The 19,706-nt window shown below is 40.3% G+C and overlaps 1 protein-coding gene across 5 annotated transcripts in view; it reads left to right on the top strand.

Moving 5' to 3' along the window:
• MACO1 (macoilin 1) overlaps positions 1 to 9,821 on the top strand; it is a 61,330-nt gene extending 51,509 nt beyond the window's left edge. For 2 of the 5 annotated variants that reach the window (XM_081335491.1, XM_081335488.1), the window contains exons 9-11: positions 403 to 523; positions 3,516 to 3,690; positions 6,628 to 7,018. In XM_081335491.1, the coding sequence (XP_081191617.1) occupies positions 403 to 523; positions 3,516 to 3,690; positions 6,628 to 6,830 (499 nt within the window). In that variant the 3' untranslated portion in view covers positions 6,831 to 7,018. Of the gene's footprint in view, positions 1 to 402; positions 524 to 3,515; positions 3,691 to 6,627; positions 7,019 to 9,614 lie in introns of those variants that run through there. The other 3 variants (XM_081335490.1, XM_081335489.1, XR_014027438.1) reach the window with 3 other exon arrangements.
• Positions 9,822 to 19,706: the final 9,885 nt, after the last annotated feature.

Raw genomic sequence — 19,706 nt, 5'->3', positions numbered from 1 at the left:
CTGGTAAAGCGTTAAACATGACTAAAAATGCACGTGCACATTTAGAATCTTCCATTTTAGCATTTTCTATCCCAGATCTTAAACTGAGAAGGGAAGATTACAAGCATCAGGTTAATACGGGCAAAAGTTCTCCTTCCCCTGTTCTTCAAAGAGCAGTTTCTGGTTTTTTGGGGAAACAAAACCTCATTTTGGAAGCCTACAGCTGCAAACCTCACAGAGGGTTATATGGTGCACAAATCTTGTTTTATTTTGCACCGCTATTTAGCTGTTTTATAAAAAGAGTTCATACAATTGCATCCTTTTTTCCCACACATCTTGCTATTTTAATACACTGCTGAAATTAGCCAAAACCCAGATTGAAAGCTTGGCCTCTTCTCTTTTTCTCATTATTTTATTTGATAGAGGAGAATGCACTGAGACATTACGAAATCGCATCAGAGACCTGGAGACAGAGTGCAAAAAGCTAACTATTGATATAAAGGTGAAAGAAGATCAGATACGAGATCTAGAAATGAAAGTTCAGGTAAGGAGAAAGTAACAAAATGTTCTGTGATTCCGTCCCTCAGCCAATATTCTAGGGTTACCTTTTAAATTCAGCAAAACATTTGCAAGATTTGAAAGATACACCAGGGTTACTCTTTTCTTACTCTGAATCAGCTTGAGGTAGGCTACAATTCCATCACCCATAGACAGGTCATGCTGGGAATGATGGAAGCTGTAGTCTTAACACACTTCCAAGGTGCCATTTTGGGGAAGAGTGTCGGAACCTGAAAGCTATCTTTTTCTTTTCCATGTCTTTTCCAGCAAGAATATTTGCTTTCCGAAAAGCATTTCTTAACCCACGTACCACTGTTTGGGTAAAAACAATCTGCAAATGAGATCTAATGGATTTCCTTAAAGTTCTACCTGATTAATTTCAAAATTAATCCAGTCCAAAAAGTTGTCTTGATAATACATTCCAAAACTAAAGATATGTTCACAAAATGTGCTACATCCCGGTGTATCATAATGTGTGAATCCTGCCTAAGTAGATAGCGGGTTCAAAAGGGACGAACTCCACAATAGAATTGACACCGTAATTGTGGAAGAATGTGTAAACCGTGCTTAAGGAAAAATAAACTTTTAGAAATATTTTCAGAGTCTGAAATCCATTGTTTACAAGCCTTATAGCAGTTTCACATTTTTGATGAGGCAGCATTTTCAGGGGAGAATAGGGAGGGAAAGTTAACGATTTACCTTATTTCCTGAGGACTGTGAAAGACGAAGCAAGCAAGGTGTAAAAATTAAGGAGCAGGGAGAGCCAGGTTTCAGTCCCCCTTTAGGAACAGAAGCTGGCTGGGTGACCTTGGGTACTCACCCCCCCCCCTCAAATCAGCATCTGGATCTGTGACAAGCTGGCTGAGAAACAAAATCCCTTATGGCATCTTGCACTAATAGCTTTGTTGTAAGAACTGGGCAAGTTCTTACACATCATATGAATTTCCAACGAAATATCTTCACTGTTTGAAAGTTCTCTCTATGTCCCATAGCTGAACTAGTCAAATTAGCTAAGCAAACAGGTGGTTGATTATCTAGGGTCCATATAGGAAGTCAGTCAGTAATAGCTGCTGTCATAAATTACGAGGGCAATGCGGAAATAAACCTCCATTTGTTTATCAATGACAGACGCTCACAGACACAGAACCTTTATACAGTAGAAAACTACAACATTACTTTTCGACATAATCGCCATTCAAATTGAGGCACTTTTGAAATTCCTTAGTCACTCTGCGCCAAATCTGAGCTATAGAGGGGGGGGGAGTGATCAAAAACATCCCAACGGAACTGCTTCAAAAGTTCTTGTCTAGCCGTGTGCCGGTGAGCATTATCATGAACCAATACCACACCGGAAATCAGCATGCCCCGACGCTTGTTATGGATGGCTCGTCTGAGTTTTCGTAACGTTTCACAGTAGACGTCTGAATTGATGGGCAAGCCACATTCCATTAACTTCACTAGCAGTACTCCTTTGGCATCTTCACATTTGGCGGGATTTTCTATGGCACCACTTCCGGTGTGGTGTTGGTTCACGATAATGCTCACTTGCGCACCGCCCAACACCCCCAAGAACCTTTGAAGCAGTTCCGTTGGAATGTTTTGGATCACACACACCCCTAGCTCACATTTGGCACCGAGCAACTAAAGAATTTCAAACCTTGGTATGACATCATGAGAAGTGCCTCAATTTGAATGGCGATTATGTCAAAAAGTAATGTAATGTAGTTTTCTAATGTGCATAATAAAAACTTCTGTATCTGCGAGTGTCTGTCATTGATAACCAAACAGAAGTTTATTTCCGAATTGCTCTGGTGTTTTGAAATGAGATTAAAGACATTTCTGGAGAATAGGGTTACCAACCATGCTTATGTGCTAATTGTAGAATTCATCTGAATAATATTTTGGGGAAAATACGCATCAATGATTCTGGTTATCTCTACCATGTAGTCTTCTCAGAGACATCTAGGTGTCCAGGTATTTAGGTGACAAGAATGGACATTTATGCTTTTACTTTAACTTGGAGCCTGAGAAACACAGGTCAATGTGTACTTTGTGAACTATAACTATTATCCTATATGCCTCAACCGATAATACATTTCCCTGCCCCAAAGCCAACATCTGGTGTTTCAACATTGCATTCAATATTCAGAATGTTGCATTCAACATGGTAACTAGAGGATATATCATAATCTTTTCAAAGCTCTTGGCAAAGAAATAATATCTATATAGTACCAAGACTCTTGTGTCTATAACCTTTAACTGGGCAAAATGGTACATCATTGGGCAAAACGTTTTCAACCATGGTACCTCAAATGGACTAACTTACAAAATACTGGGATCCATTACTCCCATGGGAATGAAATTTTTGAAAGTTCTTGCCCTTTTGACATTGCCATGCTGTTGCTGTTCAGCATTGCTGCCATGCTGCAGCAGTCACATGATCCTCATTTACAGTGTTTCCTGACACCTTCCCACAAATCATTGGGGAAGCCAGCAGGAGAGTGTCAGTGGGGATTCCATGACTGCCGCTCATGGCAGAAAAGCAGTAGTGGGTTTGAGTAACAAAATATATCTGAAAGGATGACCCAACAGATCACTGACAGCTAAACATTTCCATTTCCAATCCATATGAATTACTTTGGTATTCAAACATGGCTTAAATGCGAGTGTGTTTGTACAGCTGGACTCTTGGTGACTACAAAGAAGTTGTGTTGTTTTTTTTTGCCAATGGTAGAAAGGTGGTTTTCCAAGACTTTGTTTACCTTTCTAATATAGTCTGTAGCCCTGATTAAACTTTTCAGGATTTATCCAATTATAACAAATAACGTACAAGTCAGAGGGTATTCCCAAGTGACCAGAGCCACATGTTTGTCCCAGTTTCTCCCCACCTCCCCTTTCCCATCCATAATTTTTACTCTCCCTTGAATCTCACAATAGTGACTGTGCTTGTAACAATCCTGCTTTAATTCCTTTGAAAGGAATGGCGGAAATACAAAGAGAATGAAAAGGATACAGAGGTATTAATGTCGGCCCTTTCAGCCATGCAGGATAAGACGCAGCACTTGGAGAACAGCTTGAGCGCAGAGACAAGGATCAAATTGGACCTCTTCTCTGCGTTAGGAGATGCCAAAAGACAGCTGGAGATAGCTCAAGGTAAGTGAGTCCCTGGGCTGAATGGTAGAAAATCTCGGGGGCCTTTGGTGCATTGTAAGAACCCAGAGTTCAAGTAGCCCTCATTTGGTGACCACAACTGGGACTGGCAACTCAGCCGTTAAACGAAGCAATCGCAAAGTGAAACCATGAATGTGCTTACGGTCTTCCTTTAGCTTTCCTTTGCTTTCCAGATGTGTGAAAGTCATAAACACAAGCATTTTCATCACCATCATAACTGTGTACGGTTGCTAAACAAGTCAGCCGCTGAATGAGGACTACTTGTAAACCTTGTGGGAGCTTCCATCACAGCTTTGACTATCACAGTGTGATATGTGACCGCGTTTCCTTGTGATTTCAAGACCATTTCTTGAAAGTTTTCACTGGGGAAAAACGGCAAGGAACGATCCTTGTGCTTATGGCCCTCTGGCTCTTGATTGCTGAAAATAACTTTGAAAATCACTTTGAAATTGCGTAGGATGTAAAGAACTCTCACAGCAATCTTTTCTGACCTGACCATTTCTTTCTCATCTGCTTAAAAGTGTTTTTGCTCTGTTTAACGTTTTTCTGAGCGTTTGGCTCAAGGGGAACTCTTTCATCATGTGGCATTTTTTTCCTGCTCAGAAGCCTCAATAGCTGTCCAGTGCTTTTGTAGAGTTTTAGGTGAAGCTGACAATAATTCACTGGCTTAATTAACTTCCATTATAAAAGCGCACCATAATCATAAGAGCATCAGTTAAAACTGGGTGGAGTATGGACAGTTGGTTCAGAAATGGGTTCTTTTACTTCCTTTAAAAAAAAGAATTATTAAATGTTCACGCTATGAAAAACAAATGACAATAAAGACAGGGAAATGGGAAAGGGAATAAAGAGAAAAGAAGAAATGTGGAGATGGGGGAGAAGGAAAAAAAAGCATTAACTTCCAACTTTTTTTAGTGCAGTAGAATAAAAACAGTAAGATATAGCCTCAACTTTTTACTTTTACATACCTAGTATATTAGCCATTTCTGTAACGACAGACTTACCTAAGCAGAAAATCCTAAAGTCAAAACTTCTTTCTTTTTCCAGAAGTCAGGTTTTTTGTTTTTTGGAGGGAAATGAGATGGCCTTTGGTTATATTGTTGTCTTTTTTTATAGCAAAGAATGCTTAATTTGTCTGAAATGATATAGGGTCTGAGCAGGGGGTTGGGCTAGAAGACCTCCAAGGTCCCTTCCAACTCTGTTAATCTATTGTGTTATTCTATTATTCTGATTACAGTCCTACCTATTTGAGAAAGCTCAGTAAAAAATAATGGGGTGAGATGGGGGACAGAGTGCAAGCATGGGTCAGAAAAAGGAAGTTGTCAAGTTTGATTTTTTTTTCTTCTTCTTTCCAAGAATAACAGTAAGCAGTGCTAGAAAACAGGTCATTAAATTTTATTAGATCCTCAAATGCAATTCAGAGTGTGGACATTGCAAAAAATAAATAATGCAGTGTTAAGAAATTTAAGAGCACAGGCACAGCTGGAATTCCTCGTGTTCTGAGCTCAACGGAATGCTGAGAAAAGAGAAAAAATACGATGCTAAATTGTTCTTAAATAGATGAATTGTATCCAGTGGTGGGATTCAGCCGGTTTGCACCACTTCGGCAGAGCCGGTAGCTAATTTTTTGTTGCCCAGGCCCAGAATGGACTTCCAGAAGTGGCATCCACACAGAGAACTAGGTCACATATTTGAATCCCACCACTGATTTGTATCCCTAACTCTGTGGCTATTGTGTTTTCAAACCTTAAGAAAATGATTTTTAGTGCAGGTTTCTAGCATTGAAATAAAAGGTACAGAAGCAATTCTTTCTGTGTCCCCCCCCCTCTCTCTCTCACACACACACACACAAACTTTTGCAAAATTAGTCTCCCTTTCTCAGTTTCGGTTTGGAGTTTTCGCAGGTGCTGTGAACTGCCACTGGATCCAGCAGAGGGTGCACAAAGCTAGCAAAAGAATTGTCTTTCTTGAGTGATACCAGTTCAGATCCCTGAATTGGCATATTTATTTTTCCTTGATATGCTGTAACTCCACCCTCCTTTAACATGTCTTTTGCCATAATACTTTTTTTAAACCATATATTGGTCTAGAGCAGGGGTTGCAGGCAACCTTGGCTCTTTGATGACTTGTGGACTTCAACTCCCAGAATTCCAGAACCAGCTGGTTCTGGAATTCTGGGTATGGAAGTCCACAAGTCATCAAAGAGCCAAGGTTGCCTACCCCCTGCTCTAGAGTTTCTACAAGGTTAAAAAAAGTCAAGAGATGACAATGCAGTTGAATCTCCATGGTTGTGGTTGTGCAGGTGGAGCTTCAGCTGCAACTCCATCTGTTGTTGATGTGTTGTGTGTGCTGATATAGCGTCAGTTACACTGTTGCTCCTCTCTTTGACTTTTTTGGCTGTACTCTGTAGACACCAGTGAAAAGCTCTTCCTGTCAGGCAGAAAGCATCGGGACCATACATTAAGTTGCAGCACAGAAGATGTTATTATTTCAAGCCTATACACAAGAATCTAGTCAACTAACGGCCAGCACTAAATTGGCCTTAGATAAGGGTCAAGGGAATTCAAGGAGGGCTAGACCTGGGTCCTTTGTGGCAACAAAAGGACTCGAAGCTGATGATGTGTTGAACTCCGCGCCCCCCCCCCCCCCAGCTCTACTTGCTCTTCTCCTACACTTCCCGTGTCTTAAAGCAATGGTCCCCAGCCTTTTGGGCACCATGGACCAATTCCAAGGAGAGAGATTTTTCCAGTGGACTGGAGGGGGCGTGGTTTTACGCGGTGCCTGCACCGCGGAGGCAGCTTTGCTTGTTTGCACGGACGGTTTTCTGGCATGCTGCGGCCTGGTGCCGGTCCATGGCCCAGGGGTTGGGGACCCCTGTCTTAAAAGTGAGTGTTACTCTTCTTTCTTTCCTTTTTGCAGGGCAAATAATTCAGAAAGATCAGGAAATCAAGGACCTAAAACAGAAGATAGCGGAAGTGATGGCCGTCATGCCCAGCATAACATACACTGCAGCCACCAGCACGCTGAGCCCAGTCTCTCCGCACTATTCTTCCAAATTTGTGGAGACCAGCCCTTCTGGACTTGACCCCAACGCCTCAGTTTACCAGCCCCTGAAGAAGTAAGCGCCAGCTTTCCACCTGTCGCACCGAAGGCATGGCACAGAAAAATCTCTTGCAGTCAAGATGAAATTTGTATAGTGTGAGACTGTACTGATTTCTTGTTTAAAAATAAAAATAAAAAAAGGGAAGTGGGGGGGCCCAACACCAAGGTTTGACTCAAACTGCCCATCAGTTTTTTCTTGTAAATTTTTTAGAAAAACTCACAAAACTTTACAGTTGTGTTTTTTTTTTCTTGGCCAACGCATTAAGGGGAAAAGAACCCACAATTCTCGGTTTTCATATAGCAAATTCTGCTTCTCTTTGTTAGCTAAAAATGAATTCACACACAGACACCCACGCATAAATGGATTGCTGCAAAGTTTCCTCTTGAAACTACAAAAAAAAATAGCAGCTCTGCTTGATTTTAAACCCTTCTTTCTCTCCCATTTCTTTTAAATATAATGAAGCCAAAACGGCAAATTAAAAATGGCAAGGAATAATGATGGAAATTCTTTAGTCTGTTTTTTTGTTTTTTAGGGCGAAAGGGTTTGTAGTGAAATAAAGCTTTGATAAAGGATGGTGAGATGGGGTTGAATGGAAAGAAGAATGTCCAAGAGATTTAATTTGCTTATCCCACTAAGGACCAAATGTGTAATAAAAGGACATCATTTTCTTGAAAGAAGGCAATAAACACATGATAATGACATGTTTTTGGTAGTTGTGTGAAGATTCCCATCAGGGTGGTTAATGGCTTGAAAGATGCTAATGCTAGCAGGACCTTGAGAAACTAAGACATGTCGAGGAAATTTGATAGTTTAACAATTATCTCTCTTCCCCCACTCCCGTTTTGCTCCCATGTAGCCTAAAAAAAATAAAGCTCGTTTTACAGAGTCTACTGCAGGTCATCAACATAATTTGGATGTCATCTGCGGTTGCATCTCTTTTTGTTCATTTTTGGGTACCAAATCCAACAAGTGTTTCTGATGAGGAGGATATGCTGTAGCTGAATAGTAACAGAGGGAGTATTGTCGTAAAAGCAGAGCAGTGCAACATAGGGTATTCCGGAGACTGTCCGACTGGTTCATTAAAAAGGGCGGTTTGGGAGTTTTGGTTTGCTTTGGGGTTTTTTTTTAAAGTCAAATTTCAATTACGCTTTCTATCATCCTGAGTTTGACAGTTTCATTTCAATAAGGCTGGGCTAAAATCTCAGCCATTGTGCCAAGGAGATTTTTTTTTAAAGATTTTTTTTAAAAAAAGAAACTCAAAATTGCACAAAGATTTCAGTTTAAATGTATATTGTGCATTGGTAGGAAAGTGAGTTGCACTGGCGACTTTTGAAGTGTTTAAGGTTTGAGTATGGGTGGGAGGGGCAGTGGGACAGGGATTCAAAATTGTATTAGTAACTAGCAAAATTATTAAAAAAGAGAAATGAATTCATTATGATTTTGCAAACATGCAGTGGACTCTGGAAGGACAAAGTTCTTCTTTAAAACAACACTTTTTAAAGTTTCATAATTGGCAGGTATGCCTTGTTTAAAAACAAATTAAATAGGACAAGCAAGTCAATAAAATATGAGTATTAATGGTCCATCATTTTAAATCAGATTCTTTTTCAGATTTAAAAAAAAATATCCTAGCTTTAGCCAGGTGTGCATGTTGCTGTCATTTTGCTTTTTGGAATCATCTTGTGTAATTGTCACCATGAAAGTGTTACTCAGAAATGTCATTGGTTTTCATCTTTGTGCAAAACATGAACTCTTGTCATTTTTTGTGTTGAGGTTCCCCCATTTTTTTATTTTTATTTTTTATTGTTTTATTTTTCTTGGCTGCCCATTTGGGCACTCTTTCTGTTGAAATACTTGGCTGCATTCTTTATTTTTTCTGTGGGGTTTACAAAAAAAATATAAAAATAAACATTTTCTTGCAGATAAGTTATTTTTTGGCTTGTTTGTTGTAAGGGCCCAGTTTCTGTGATTGATAAGATAGATTAAAAGTACTTGTATAAAGGGGGAAAATCTTGGAAAAGTAAACAGATTTGGGTTTTCAAGATTAGTTTGGGTGTCATCTGGCATAGTGTTTCTCAATCTTGATAACTTTAAGATGTGTGGGGTTTAACTCCAGAATTCCTCAGCAGGTGCTCAAGTGAGGTCCTCTTAGATCACCGAGAACTACACTTAAAATCTTTGGGGAGGGCACAGTAGTCAGAGTGATGTTGCAAAGTGGACCCAGATAACACCCATAGGCAAGGAGCTGTGGTGGCTCATTGGTTAGAATGCAGCATCGCAGGCTGACTCTGCCCACTGCCAGGAGTTCGATCCTAACCAGCTCAAGGCTGACTCAGCCTTCCATCCTTCTGAGGTCGGTAAAATGAGGATCCAGATTGTTGGGGGCAAAAGAGTGACTCTGTAAACCGCTTAGAGAGGGCTGTAAAGCACTATGAAGCAGTATATAAGTCTAAGTGCTATTGCTACGGCTATTTCCTGGGTGGATTCAAAGTTTTAAGTTTGGGGCCTCTTAATATTAATGTTTTGGCTAACAAGCAATTCAGGACATTCCTTAATTTAAAATCATCTGATTTGTGTGTGACCTAAAATGCTATTGGAAGCCATATATGATCCTGGGGTTTTGGGTTCCCCCCTTCTTGATGGGGATCAAGGGGCAATGCAGTTTTGTGTCCTGTTGCTCCCATCAGAATTTCAAATTGGAGTAAATTGATCCATGTGATTCATGCTATTTATGTAGGATTAGAACTAAATGCAGTTTCTTTAGATAGTAAAAACCTGGATTTAACTATTCTTTCATCTGCAGGTAAGAACTCTGATTAAAACAGAATGAGGAAAATCTCTTCAAACTGACTCATCAAGTCTAATTTTCTAAGATGTATATTGTTGGGGAAAGTAGGAGAAAAAGGCATTGGATGAAAATAAACTTGGTTTATAATGGATTGATAAAGTTGTTTCAGGTATAAACTCTCTAAATGACTAAATTTATCAAAAGAATGCTCCTGTCACTTTTTACTTTTGGTGTTCATTGTGTGTCCCCAAATTTATCCCATTCAAGGCTTAATCTCTAAAGGATTACAGAGTTGACTTTTTAAAAATGAAGTATTTTCTTCCTGCAAGCTTTTCAAAATCCTATATAATAATTTAAGCAAAAGGCTGAACAATAAATTACTTTCAAAGGGACTTTGGCTCCTTCACCTGCATTTCAGGTGGGACAAAGATTGTGGACTTTACAGTAGCATGGTCTGGACTTCTCTTACAGTCCTGATGCAATTTTCTTGAGGCTAATAATGCTATGTATGTAAAACCAGCTATTATGGATTTGCAAAAGCCACAATTTCTGTCTTAACTATTGTACAGGCCCAGAAAACTTATCATGTTTCAGTAAATCATCTTTAATATAATAGTGCAGGAACCAGGTCACCAATTCAAAACAGTGGAAAGGAAAAAAGACTTCTTTTATTGTTGAATTCTCTATCCAGTTTTAAGTGAAGCATTATTCCATATCTGGGCTTTCAAGATGAGGTACCTCTTGGCTACCTAGAATTTTTCAAAAATCTTGTAAAGAAATTCTTCTTGCAGAATTCTTGCAATGGTTTCCCTGTAAGTTTAGACCCGGTAGAAGTAAAATATATCAGAGAAGAAAGAAAAGTTATCTCTGATAAGGTTAGTTTATTTATTCATTCATTATATTTGTATAGCTGCCCATCTCACATGCGAGTGACTCTGAGCAGCATACTTGACTTACAAACCTTCGTTTAACAACAATTAGAAATTACAATGGTGCTGAAAAAAGTAATTTACAACCAGTCCTCACACTTATGACTGTTGCAGTGTTCCTGCAGTCACTTGATCAAAATTCAGGCACTTGGCAAGCAGTATGTATTTATAATGGTTACAGCATCCCAGGTTCACACAATCACCATTTACAACTTCCCATCCAGCTTCTAATAAGCAAAGTCAAGGGGAAAGGCTAGATTTATTTAACAATGTGATTCACTTAATGACATTTAATCGAGGGGAAAAGGTGGTAAAATCAGGTGCAATTCAATGACTTTGAATGCAACTCTAATCTAACTGGGCTTTTCTCCCCCTTGGCGAGCTGTTTCTGGTTTTCCTGGTCTGCCTCCTTTATGGACTCCTTACATGTTCCTTCTCCTAGGGTGCAGAATTCTGTATGTTGAAAATCTCGGTGTTTTTAATCTTTAAGGGTGTGAAGATTCCTTCCCCAAATGATAGCAGTTGCTTGATCATCACTTAGAATATGGGAGAGGCGGAAAGAAGTGGATTTCTACTAGTGAGACACCAGGAAAATGCTGAGAACATTAAACCAGTAGGAACAAATATATAACTTTGCAAACCAGAGGACCCCAAATTGAATCAGTTGTCCGGACAAGAACACGATAAAGAAGCAATGAGTGGAAACTAATCAAGGAGAGAACGAATCTAGAAATAAGGAAGAATTTCCTGACAGAAAAATTAAATCAGTGGAATGACTTGCCTCCAGAAGTCATGGGTACTCCAACACGAGGTTTTTAAGAAGAGACTGGGCAACAATTTGTCTGAAATGGTACAGAGTTTCCTGCTTGAGCAGGAAGTTGGAGTAGGTTTCTTCCAACCCTTCTAGTTTCCAAACATCATTACTAATGAGGACAGACTTGAGGTCTGTTCAATAATGGCATGGTCATGCTACAAGACACTGTAAATCACTTCTTGTGAAATGGCCTGAGTCAAGCTGCGGAATTAGAGTGTTATCAGATCACCAAAACTGGATTGAATGTACTAATCAAAGAAACACACACACACACACACACACACACAACTGCCTTAAAACAACCTAGAGTAATACAGTCCTTTTGACATATGCCTTCATGCATAAGCCTTAACAAGGTCAGACAAGGATGCCTTTTCATTTCCTGGTTTTAATAGCCTCCTTGCACTGGGAGGGGAAGGAAGTCATTGTCCAAAAAAACCGAGGTGTAACAATTCAGTTTATGTTCCTTATTGGCAAGGGAGGCAGCTAGATCCGGTGTCTCTTCCATTACTGGTGGATCAATGGGGCTGCCATTCCCATCTCCCAGTTCTATGGTGCTTGAAAAGTCAGGTTGCTTCCCAAGATGTCCACTGCTAAAGAGAAACAAATAAAAACGGTATGGAGGATTTGTTGTTTTGGATGTTTTTATGCATCCTCCACGTTCTAACGATTGTTTTGACCTATGAATTGGAAATGCATACATCCGTCTTCTTTCATTCTTTCCCAACACATGTTCTTTTTCATCCTTTCGTCAAAAAAACCCCCAGAATATTGGAAATAAACTGTGTAAAGGAGCTTGGGAATTGTGTTTATGTCAGCAAGATAATAACCCTGCAAAAACTGGAGAAATACTGGATGTGGGACAAGAACCAAAGCAAAAAAAGATCAAGCCTGATGATGGGCCAAAGTGAACCAGAAGCTGCAGAGAAGAATTCCAGAGAACATTCCTCAGAGCATCCTTATGGGAGACACAGGCGGGCAACAGCGTGGATGGTGCCAAAAGCTTCCATCTAAGTCAGGGGTGTCAAACTCAATTTCATTGAGGGCCGCATCAGCATTGCGGTTGCCCTCAGGGGGCCGGGTGGGTATGGCCAGGGTGGGCGTGGCCTACTGGCTGGGTGTGGCTAGAGTGCCTATGGCCTACTGGGTGGGCGTGGCCAGCTCTACATCGTTCGCATCAAGGGTGCCTATGGGGGCCTGGGCAGGAGTGGGACAGATCTGAGGGTCTCTGGCAGAAGGAGGGTCTCTGGGCCAGGGCCAAGGCAGTGGGGGCCGTTCCCTCACTGTTTCCAGGATGGCTTCGCGGGCCGCATGAAACCACTTCACGGGCCGGATCTGGCCCCCGGGCCTTGTGTTTGACATGTCTGATCTAAGTCCTTCCTCCTTATCACCTGACTCTTTAAGTAGAGCTTATGTGGCCTTGTGGGAGAGTCTTGGTGCTCTCTTTAAGTTTGGTGGTTTTCTTGCAGACATTTCATTACCAAACTTGGTAACATCATCAGTGGTAGAAGGGAGTGGGGTTTGCAAAGTGAAGAAGGAAGAGGAAGAGGACCAAAACAAGTATAGGGTCCTTGGTGTTCTCTGAGCTTGGTGGTTTTCTTGCAGGCATTTCATTACCAAACCAGGTAACATCATCAGTGCACTGTTGCAATACACTGATGAATTTACCTAGTCAGGTAACTTCCTATCAAGAAAACTACCAAGCTCCAAGAGCACCAAGGAGCCCACCGTTCAACCTTGAGCTACAAATATTCTCTTATACGTTGTCTTCTCCTGGGCACACATAAATGGAGAGATGCACAAGAGCAGAGCAGAAACACACAGAGAGAAACCGTATGCACCCAACCTGGATATAGCCTTGATGCATGAACACTGAGATAACAATATGCACTGCCCTGATTAGAGGCTCAGGTATGACTCCCTGCAGCCATTTTAATGCAATACTTGATTTCATTACCAGAAGAAAACAGATGGGTTTTGTGGCTGCTGCTGATACAGGCTTCCTTGGTTGTTTCTTTAGCCCTTTAATTCCTTCTCAAAATAAATGCCTGTAAGCCTTGTAGAAATGGTTTCAGCTATACAGGTAGTCCTCAACTTACAACTGTTTGTTAGCGATTGTTTGAAGTTACAATAGCACTGAAAAAGTGCCTTATGTCCAGCCTCATACAACCATTGCAGCACCTCCATGGTACATGATCAAAATTTGGGTGCTTAGCCATTGGCGTGTTTTTAACGGCAGATGCAACATTCAGGAACCATGTTGATTGTCATTTATGACCTTCCCATGGGCCTTTCAAAAAGCAAATTCAATGCGGGAAGCCAGATTCACTTAGTGACTGCATGATTCACTTAACAACCATGGCAAAAAGGTCATAAAATGGGATGTGACTCACTTAACAACCCCCTCGCTAAGCAATGGAAGTTGTGATCTCAATTGTGGCCACAGGTTGAGGACTACCTGTATTAGCAGCAACTGCTGCTAACCCTCCTTCTCCTTAAAAATGCAGGGACACCAGAAGCTGGCCATTGTTACAGGTGATCTTTCCATTAACCTCCTCCGGGTATGGAGGATGCAACCAATCAGAGCTCCCCAGGTGAGGAACTGCAGGCCCAAAATTCTGGTACTTGCTCACTCCTTCAGGGATGATTGTATTCATTGCTTCATCCTGGATGCAGCTTTGAGATTTAATGTTATTTAAAATATTGCCTGTGAATTAATAAAATCATCAATTATTAAAAGCCACCAACACTCCCTGGTGATTGTTTGCTGCAAAGTTAATGTATAAACCCAGAAGGACTTTTGTGAGCTGAAGTAGAAATGTCTGGGGTGGTTTTTCTTAAATTTCAAGAAAAAGATTCCGGTTTCTTCCATTTAGTACTCTCTTACTGGCATTCACATAAAATTGGGAGAGAGAGATGGAGAGAGAGAGAGAGATTGTGCTGGCAAAATTATATACAGTCCTCATCTTCTTAGTGGTAAGTCATAAACCATGGTCTGCAAACCATGATGGCTGGACTCATACAGCTCTCTCTGCCGCAGACAAGCCAACCCACTTTGGCTTGTGCAATGTATGAATCAAGTCACTAAGATCCCTCCTGCCTGAGGGGACAGAATTCTGCCCAAAATCATTGGTTTATGCCCATTTTGAACGTAATGTATTGGGAAAAGATTTTTAAAATGATTAATGTTTCACTGCTGCTATCTGTCGTAAAGCCGTAGAGCCATCAGAGATGCAGTATCACATTATCCAGATGTTGTTTGTTACAAATAAAGCCATACCTTCTGGCTGTAACAGCTGTTGAGTAAAGCCAAGGTAGGGACCAATAAAATCTAAATATTGTGCTTAAAATTTATGTTTATAGTATCAAGAGATCATTTTTTTTGTAGAATTTGAGAATAGGCCTTGAAATAGGCAACCATGGTTCAAAGTATCTTAGAATGCTTGTTCAGTGGCTTTTGATGGACAGATTATGCTGGCCTTCATTTAGCATAGTAATTGGTGGCTACCAGCTGTTACTTCCTGCTTCCCATATTACTAAGGATGGGGTTGGAAATAAGACCTCCAGAACATGTCAGCAATGAAGAGGATGTATAACAGGACAAGGCAGGACAAGAAGCAATGGATGGAAACTAATCAAGGAGAAAACCAACCTAATACTAAGGAGAAATTTTCTGCCAGTGAGAACAATTAATCAGTGGAATCGCTTGCCTTCAGAAGTTGTGATTGGCCAACCATTTTTTTCAAATCCTGTAGGGTTTCCTACTTGAGCAGGGGATCAACTAGAAAATCTCCAAGGTTCCTTCCAACTGTTACTTTCTGTTACACAATACTTGGAGGCATCCTATCCAATGCAAAATAGTCAAGTTGAATTTCACAGAACTTCTTAGAAGACCTAAGCAAATGTTCTTTCTGACTATAATATCTAGAGACCTGGATGGAAAACCTTCTGATACATAGAGCTTTTGAAACCTAAAGCCTTACGTGCTGAGATGCAAACTTCAGTACAGACCACACACACACACACAGACACACACACACACACACACAGAGAGAGAGAGAGAGAGAGAGAGAGAGAGAGAGAGAGAGAGGTTAGTAAAACTCACAACAGTGAACTACTGCTGATTCTTGATTGCTTGAAGACCCCTGATCTAGTTAGTAGCAAAATGGTTGCATTCACACAACACACTAGGCCTGCCCAGTTTTCATTTTGATAACTTTTTCCCCCCTGTGATTGTGTCTTAGTATGTTCTGCAAACTCAAGTTTGTGGCCAGTTCATGGTTCAATGAGTTTTCTGAACCTAGAAAATTGTGTTAATTGAGCAAATCATGGTTTAATTAACCATTGATAAATGTGTGTTGTGCAAACCCAGATACTTGGTTAATTGAGACATCCATAGATTAGGATGTTTACTATAGACCTGAAAATATGATGTCAAATTATAGGAGTGTGCACCACATTTAGATCCAAAACAAACATGGAATCATGGCAGCATAATGTTTCCAAACTAAATGGTTCAGAATTTGAATGGTTCTGAAGATTCATCAGAAATTTGGAAGTAAGGAAAGAGGTACTAGGTAGCAAGGAAGGACTCAAATACTTTGGCCACCTAATGAGAAGGAAGGACTCACTGGAGAGGAGCCTAATGCTGGGAAAGATTGAGGGCAAGAGAAGAAGAGGACGACAGAGAATGAGGTGGCTGGATGGAGTCACTGAAGCAGTAGGCGTGAGCTTAAATGGACTCCAGAAGATGGTAGAGGACAGGAAGGCCTGGAGGAACATTGTCCATGGGGTCGTGAAGGATCGGACACGACTTCGCAACTAACAACAACAACCACAATACTTAAATTACCCCTCTAAGGAAGAGTCAGGAGTAGCGACAAGACAGTGTTCTCCTGCATAGGTAAGGTCTTTTTCTAACTCTGGTCGGTGGTTATACTGCTGGTCTTCATAAATAATGTTGAGGGGGGATGGAGGGGGGATGGAAATGCCATCTTGCACAGTTGTTGTAGATTTCAGTCTTGGTGTAAGAAATTACAGAAACAAGTGTTTGGAAGAGATGGTGGAATCTGGTCAGGTGGATGTTGACGAATGTCAATGTTCAAGTTCTTTTAGAACTGTTCCTTAATCTTCTCTGACTCTGTCATCCTTTTCTGTCCCATTCCATTGTCTGTGTGTTTGTGTGGGCACCAACTGAGCAGAAAACTAAGTGATCTTTAATAGTCTCTCATTTATCATGACTCTCTAGTCCCTGCACTTATCCTTCTGAAGTGTGGCAGATTTTTGCCTGGGGCCATCGCTGTGATGGCTATCCATTTTCATATAAATTGCTCAAAAGTCTGGGAAGTGAATTGTCTATGGAAAAAAATTAAATCTCCCCTTCTCTCAAATGATTGTGTTGCTAGCTATTTCAGAATTTGTAGTTTCCTATCTTAGGGTCATTTCTCTGCAAGGTTAATTTGAATCAAAATTGGACAGGAAAGGTATTCCTTCTATTGAACTATGAAGATCCATATAGTTGCATCTATATCTGAACAAATACTGTGTACTGTACAGGTAGACCTCGACGTATGACCACAATTTAGCCCAAAATTTCTGTTGCTAAGTGAAACAGTTGTTAAGTGAGTTTTGCCCCCATTTTATAACCCTAGAAGAGAATATTTGTTGCTCAGAGTTGTACTGTGGAGTCCTTGGTGTTCTCTGAGCTTGGTTGAACCAGCTGCAAGAAAACAACTAAGTTGGATCCTTTAAGAATTTAGTCTCCTTAACTTCTATCACACACAATTCTACCTTGTGGACATCTCCATCAATAGTCAAATGAAGGCTCCCAAACATGCCTTAATTACATGAATTTTGATAAACTCATGCCTTTCGTATCTTGTTAAGCTACACTATGGGCTATTTTATTCTGATCTATCAGGATGCATAAAGCTAACAATATAATTAGTTTATAGTTCAATGACTGAGCCTCAACAAACCATCATTAAACATGACCTCCAGCCCACCTCATAAAACTGTTGTGTATGAAAACTTCCATAAAAGAGAACGTTCATATATGCCCTGTGGGATATAAATGTATTTGTTCGTGAGATTTCTGTACTCCCATATCTCCAACGGACTCTTGGTCTACCGTTGTCTGCAGTGATCAAAACACATAGTAACAACTTGGATCAATTTAGAAGAGCAACCAAGAAACTCATAGAAATTATGTCAGTGCTAAAAGCAGCATGGCTGGCTAGGGAATCCTGGGAGTTGAAGTCCACACATCTTAAAGTGGCCAAGATTGAGAAACACAATTCTTCAACAAGACAGTTGGCTGGGAGTTGAAGTTCACACTTGTTGAAGTTCCCAAGGTTGAACTGACGTAGAATTGCTTTTGGTTTCTTCAGCCATGGCTATTCTTTTGAGCCAGACAAAACCCAGCAATGCCTTCTACCTCGATGTCTTCTGAACACACACGGCATGAATGAAAGTGGTGTAGTAATTATTACTCTGCAGCCTTCTGAAGTAAAAAGAATGGGAGGTTGCTATGGGAGCCACAGAGGTGGCAGCAGCAACAATAACAGCTCGTTTGTAAAAGACTTGAAATGTTCCCAAGTACAAATTACCTCTTTTTATAATAATACAGACTAAGGCAAAATCCCTGGCTGATCAGAGAGCCCAAAAATGTCAGAACTGTTGAGAAGAACTCAAAGGGGAAGACTCAAATCGTCTTGGTTCAAGGAAAGAAGCCTGGCCCTCTTCTGCAGGATCTCCAATGTCTTGGACTTGGGACTATTGGATCTCAGCCACAAAAATCCAAACTGCTCACTAATGATTCTCAGGGTTTTTACCGCTCAGATGGTAGAAATAATGGTAGCAACAGGAATGGAAGTATAGGAACCATTCAAAGTTACAGCAGCACTGAAAAATTGACTTATAATCAAAGGTGTTTGTTTTTTTTCAAAAGTCAACTGGACTATGTTTTTTTCCTTAAGAAGACGTTACGCTTCTCATCCGAGATGAAGCTTCTTGGATGAGAAGCCAAACTTCTTCTTCCTCAAGGAAAAAATCCATAACTCGGTTGCCTTTTGACAAAGCACCTTTGAGACAACCATGATCTGGATGACTGAGAATCTCCACAGGCATAATCAGTCCTTGCATTTACTATTATCGAAACATCCTCACAGTCAGATGACCAAATTTTGGGTGCTTGGCAACTGGCATGTTTTTACCACTGTTGGTAAAAAAACACTGTTACCACTGGGGGCACGTGATCACCAACTGCAACCTTCCCATTGCAACTGTTCGTGTCAGGTGCAAGAAACAGAGAGCCAGGATAGAGCTCAAAAGCACTACAAATTTATTCCATGCTACCTATACACAAGAATCTGATCTATTAACGGTCAAGGCAAATTGGTACCAGATAAGAGTCAACAGACTTCACAGGGGGCTGGACTTAGGTCTCTTATGGTGATGTAGAGATTCCAGACTGATGATGCATTTATCCCTTCCTCGGGCTCAGCCTACATCTCCTACCTTTAATCTGTTTTGTCTCTGCAGAAGATGCTAATAAACACTCTTGACTTCTTCCTGTCCTGCGTCTTTTCCTATTGAGAAATCAGCATGGGTGCTAATTTAAAGAAATGGAAAGCTAACTTACAATGGCTAGGGCTAAAAAGAAATCATTATGGATTTTACTATTTACGTTTATTCCTCCTCTGAAATAATTTGATTTCTGTCATTGAAAGATCTTTTGTTTTGACCTATCTCTCCTAACTTTAAACATCTCACTCCAGAAGCTAAAACTTATTTTTAAATATACTGCAGAACTAAACTTCTGGGTTGATCTGTTAGTTTAAAAAAAACATATCCTTGGTTGCAATAGCTACCCTACTACATCATGTTATACTAAATCACTTTTAAACTCTGGTCTGGAAATATTGCTTTAATTGAGGCAATCTTTTTTGGCCCATCTATCTTGAAATCTACATTAGCCCAATATTGATATTGATGGTCAGCAATTCCCTTCATCCCATCACCCTGTGTGAATTTAACATTTCTAACCCAAATCTTTTCCCAAGTATCCATTGTTATGACTTCTTGAAAATTCTGAGCCCACTTTATCATACAATCTTTAACAAGTTCCGTCTCTGAATCAATTTCCATCAATGCATTATATATCCATTTTATATGTGCTTGACCTTGATCTCTAATTTGCTTTACCAAGTTTTCATCAGTTATCGAAAAACCAGTTTTCTGGTCCTCTTTCCATCTAGCCTGTAATTGCCCATACTGAAACCAAGTTTGTACAATCTTTTCTTCTTTTAAAATATTATATGACTTTAATTGCCATACATTCCTTTCTAAACTTAAGATTTCCTT

The sequence above is a fragment of the Vipera berus genome, assembly GCF_964194415.1.
Source record: "Vipera berus genome assembly, chromosome: 9".
NCBI lineage: Eukaryota > Metazoa > Chordata > Lepidosauria > Squamata > Viperidae > Vipera > Vipera berus.
The sequence above is the reverse complement of the archived record's forward strand: the minus strand, read 5'-3'. Positions and strand labels throughout refer to the sequence as shown.